This window comes from Ananas comosus, unplaced genomic scaffold (assembly GCF_001540865.1).
Source record: "Ananas comosus cultivar F153 unplaced genomic scaffold, ASM154086v1, whole genome shotgun sequence".
NCBI lineage: Eukaryota > Viridiplantae > Streptophyta > Magnoliopsida > Poales > Bromeliaceae > Ananas > Ananas comosus.
The window spans coordinates 5,296-10,718 of record NW_017891710.1 but is presented as its reverse complement, the minus strand read 5'-3'; the positions used below and the strand labels follow the sequence as shown (position 1 = coordinate 10,718).

Here is a 5,423-nt window from a genome sequence, read left to right as displayed (position 1 = left end):
TTTCATTGACAAGCAGCTCCATATCTATTCCAAAATTCATGCAACCTAGTGCGCACAAATTTCTTGCACACGTGGGTAACTATCATCAGTTAAAGACGGGATCGATCTCAACCGTCTGAAGAAAGGCAAGATCCAACGGTTGAGACCGGTCATGCATTTTATAGATGGTTGGATCACCCCATCTGGAGGAATTTCCTGCACACAATGGACTTAACACTGGTTTTTGAGAAGCTGAGCACATTCTCAAAAGTACAAGAAGATCATTGTTTAAAATGACGACCAACAACATGCATCATGCTCTGGAACTAATAAAATCACAGAAAAATTACTCTCATTGTCCCGCTAACTTCGTTCCACACTCTGTTAGTCACACCGCCCAAACGAGTGGTTTTACTAGAACTTCTTTGTTGATTATCTCACTTGCAATGGAGTCGCATAGAACGTCACATTCGAAACATGGAATAAAAAACACTGACGGCTTCGAATGTAAAAGATTACAAAGACAGAAGCATTGCAGAGATGATTTTTTGAAGTTAATATACCTTGCGCTTCTTATGCTTTTTCCTTCTATCGCTACTTCTGAAGCTAGTAATATCATCATTTTCCTTGTCTTCTTGAGGAATCATTCCAATTTCGTCAAAGAATCCATCGGCCAAGCCAAGCAATCTGATAGATAACATGTAAGGAACATCAAATAAGTCTCAGACTGATGAATCAGATAACTGAAGTATTCGTAGTTTTTACATATCAGGCACAAAATTACAAGGAGTGGGGGGATTCACATAGACATTACGAAATGAAGCAATTGCAATTAAGTGATTTGGTGCATGGCTAGTCCACATAGACTTTTAGGGTATATTTGGTTCATGATTGAAATAAGAATGAAAATGACAAACCATCCAAAAATATTTGATTCAATATTGGAATGGAAATCGGAATAAACATTTTGGGATAGAGAGTTTTGGTTAAGAGAGAGAAGAGTGATGAAGGGAAAAGAGAGGGAGATGTTTGTGAGAGAGCTTTTAGTAGTTTACTTTGGAATAGACCAATCCAAAATTCAAAGCCTGATTGGGCCATAAATGGATTGGGTCATTCCTATTCCAGAGTGGAATGGGAATCGAAATTCGAAACCTGTAAAACATACAACGACTATCGGAATCAATGAATCTCATTCTGATTCCATATTCTAAGATAAGTGAATCAAACATGCCCTTAGTATCTTTATACATCAAGTGCAACTCTTCTGCCGCTTATAGCTACTGAAGTAAACACTATGCTAATGTGTAACTGGAATAAGGAAACAGCCAAAGAGAGACTACTATTAAAATCTCTTCCAAATTATGTATACAGCGTATTGGGCAATTTGCATGCCTTCAAATTGAGAAGAATATGTATTCCCTCGACGTATCGGGCAATTTGCATGTCACTTTGGAACAGTGACATGAATTACTGTATCAACTTTAAGGCTTGACTTTTAATTTGTGCTGTATGTATTTTGAAAAAGGGCAAATTCAAGAGTAGTGAAACTCTGTACAAATGCATTCCCACAGCATCTTCATAGAATAGCCATATTCTTTGTTTACCACAGTCCATAAAATATGACAATAATAATAGTAATACATACCCATTCCTTGACTTTGTCATGTGCTTCTCTATCTTCTTGTCAAGTTTTGTAACTGGAGCACGAATAAAAAGCTCCTCTTCCTGTCTCTCCTGCTTCTCACGCTTCGCCCTGTACCTCGTGAGTTCTCTACTTTCAGCACCTATTATCTCTCTCACCTGTCAGAAAGAATTTCACAATTAGATTATGGCAAGCCAGAATTAAGATGACGAAAGTAAGAAGAATAAAAAATTACACACCTCTTCAGGTCTCTCTTCGAAGTCGTCCATAATCTCTTTAACATAGGTACTCTGTTTTGCCTGTCTCAGAAGTGCTTTATCCTTCCGCAAATCCTGTTTCTCCTGCTTTGTTGTCTTATCCTCATCCATAATTGTAGGGGCAAATCTTGGGGGACGGTACACTCCTCCGTTATCCTAAGTTGTGAAATTTCTATGTCATTGCACTACTATCTTCATAGCATCGAAAAACAAGAAATGCATGTACCATTGTTTTTTTTTTAAAGAGATGTATCTATCAATCTGATCAATTATAATTAAAAAACAAAGATCCTGAACTAGTTAGATAATTGGCAGATCTTATGCTATTGGACGTGTTAAGCAACAATCACAAATACCAGAAGGAAAATTTTGAATACAATCAAAATCACTTCAAAGAAATGACAAATATTGGTAGCATAACACAACATCAATATTCAAAAAAACTTAATAGTATTTCTATTTGATACAAGAGAAAAGAATAATATGAGGAAAAGGTAAAGAAAAGAGGAAAGAATTGCTTTGATGTAGAACTGGAACTAAATTCGACTCAACATATGATCTTATCATATCGGTATTTCAACAGAACAAGGAGACGACATAAAGTATAAAGAGAAAAAAAAAATAAAAGAAAGTTATTTATCACCTGTGTAGCCACAGTAGACTTGCTAACAAGCATGTCAGGATTCGGTCGGTACTTTAATGGATCCTCCTCTCCTCGAGAGTCATCTTTCTTCTTCATGTCAACGCTCATTTTTTTCTCCGCCCCAGTGGTTTCCGCAACACGAGTGAACTTCTGAACTTGGTACTCAAGCTTCTTATCTATTGGACGGATCTAATACACCACATACACATTAAAGAGAAAATCAGCTGAAGATCATCCAGAAATATAAAGAAGATGTGAATCAAGAGTTATATGTAAACCTTTTCTAGAAAGAGTCTGATCTCCACGAGGCTCCGGACGACTGGATGGCCTTCAATCGACAGCCCTTTGGCCTTACGTAACAAGTAATAGACGGCACATTGACAATAACTCAAAAGCAAAAAATGCTTCGCCTCCAGATAACTAATCCCATTCTCTGTGGGAAGTTGATTTTGTTTCACCTAAAAAGTCCAGTAAATTGCATTACCACAGCGAAAATTATTTATGATGAACCAAATTTCAAAAATTAGCCTATCTTTTTACTGCATATTTCTCTCTTTCCTAGAAATTTCACCGGCAAACACAATGTCCTAATAAGAATTCTCACATCGAAGCAAATTTCTGAGAACAAGTGCACGGCCGTTCGACCAAAGCATCATTTGCTACAATAGAGATACCATTAAACTTAAATTTACCTTAAGGATAAGGGCTTCAACTTTGCGCCTCACGACATCTAACCCATCCTTCATTTCCTTCAGCACAGCAAGGAGGTGAGGACCTTCTTCTCTGCACCTGTCAACCCATCAATATAGTGAAATTAGTGGAAACTATTGAATATTGCTAAGAGAGGGATCGATTTATAGTGACGAAAGAGTAAAGTGCTCCACCTAGTAAGCATTTGCGTGTCATCACTTTCGCCCATTATAGCAGAGAATTGATTATCTTTTTTTGGGTTGGAGAAGGAAAAAGAGAGCTGCTCCTGTATGTTGAAACCATATTAAAGAACCATTCAACAAAATAGTGACCTACAAACGAAGGTCTCGTCTGAACAAACAAACTCTATTTTTAGAGTTCTATTTTTTTTTTTATTATTATGGCCTACTGTACGTAGAACACTTCTGAAAGATTAGAAAAGATCCTAGCTAGCATCCAGATCAACATTATTCACAAATGTGGGCCTTTCTATGTACACCTCTTAAGCGACATCCTCTTCTGTATAAGCCATCTAATTAAGAATATATCACACACAATCAAATGGAGCAAGATCTCGTAGGCACCAAAGAACACACTACCCCTATAACAATGTGACAAACTTTTACAAAAATTTGGTACCATCTTCGATTTTTTACATAAAATTACATCATTAAAATGACGGAACTTTTAATTGCAATTGATTAAATAACAAATGATGGTTCTAAGAAGCTGAAATTAGTGAGTAACACCTCCTTAAGAATAAAATACAAAATCTCTTTAAAGTTTAGATAATGATTCCATGGCCAATAAAAAACGCACAAACCTAAAAGAAGACTACGCAAAAATTTGGTGTTAACTTCGTTTTTCTTACAAAGATCGCATGATTATAAACCAATTAAAGCAAATTATTGAACTAGAGCTACAAAAATCCGAAAAAGGATAGGCTCGCTAAATCTGAAATTTAGTGAACAAATTTGCTCTTTAACACGTCCTTAGTCAGAAAATACAAACTCTCTTCGGAAATTTAGATACACCATTAGAAATCAACATTAAAAAAACCCCAAAAAATCACAGATTCTACTCACCAGCGTAGAAAATCTAGCAAAGACGAACCTGAGGAGGGCGACGAAGAAGATAAACAACAACGAGTACGAGAGAGAGAAAATTGGGGATTTAGGGCTAGGGTTAATGAGTACGAGAGAGAGAATTTGAGGTTTTAGGGAAAAGGCTTTGTTTGGGGCAGTAAACAACGACCGAGGATGTCAACCGGTCATTCGGGGTGGATTTTCCAAAATCCGAAATCGAACCCGACTCAAAACCTAAAAATTCAAATCCAAATCCCAGGGATTTTAGAAATTCGTATCCAAACCTAAACCCGATCAAAATCCGAAACTGGAATCCGAAAATCCGACCCAAAATAATTATTTCTCTTTTCAATATTTCAAAATATATTATATTAAATTTAAATTTTTAAAATACATATTTAAATATAACATCAAATTTATATATATATATATATATATATATATATATATATATATATATATATAATGTAAAATAAATTCAGATTCGAATTCGGGTTCGGGTTCGGGTTCGGATCGGGTACAATCAAAATTCATATTCGAAAATCCATTGAGATCCCTAACAACGACTCCGGACCGTTAAAAATTCGGCTATTAATTTTTTTTTTTTTTCTCTAGATAGATTAAACATTCGAACCATTTTTCTGCATAAAAAAAGTTAACGATTCAAATATTTAAGTTCTACCGCATGACCACCTATTACGGATCCTCGAGAGAATAAAATCACACCCAAAGAACATCAGAATTATCCCTCGATAATTCATCGAACATAACCAAACTTTTGGCCCCGTTTGGTTCGGGGGATGAGCGGGAATAACGAAAGTTATCCCTGCTATTCTACCAAATTGGGTGAAATTTGACCGAAATATTTTATCCCGGTTAAATCTTACTAGTCCTGATTATTCTGGAATAGTAAGGGATTTACTATTCCACCATTTTGGTGAAATAGTGATATTCCAATTTTTAAATTCAAACTTAATAAAAATTATAAATTAAATTAAAAATAAATTATATAAATATAATAAGTTATATATTATAATACATTATTTTTATTATAAAATTATTAATTGTACTATATTAATACATATTATTTATATTTAAATATTAAAATAAAATTTATAATAAATTAT

The 5,423-nt window shown here is 34.9% G+C and overlaps 1 protein-coding gene across 2 annotated transcripts; it reads right to left on the bottom strand.

Annotated features, from left to right (window-relative positions):
- Window positions 1-263: 263 nt before the first annotated feature.
- Window positions 264-4,473, bottom strand: LOC109705096 (neuroguidin-like). 2 transcript variants are annotated; one of them, XM_020225858.1, is made up of 8 exons: window positions 4,297-4,473; window positions 3,406-3,497; window positions 3,214-3,310; window positions 2,800-2,979; window positions 2,522-2,710; window positions 1,861-2,034; window positions 1,625-1,779; window positions 264-666 (listed from the first exon to the last, which is right to left on the bottom strand). In XM_020225858.1, exons 2-8 carry the CDS (start codon window positions 3,438-3,440, stop codon window positions 534-536), a joined length of 963 nt encoding a protein of 320 aa, XP_020081447.1. In that variant the 5' UTR covers window positions 3,441-3,497; window positions 4,297-4,473; the 3' UTR covers window positions 264-533. The 2 variants fall into 2 exon arrangements, with proteins under 2 accessions (XP_020081447.1, XP_020081446.1); XM_020225857.1 differs by having other exon boundaries at window positions 4,325-4,472.
- Between the last annotated feature and the right edge of the window lie 950 nt (window positions 4,474-5,423).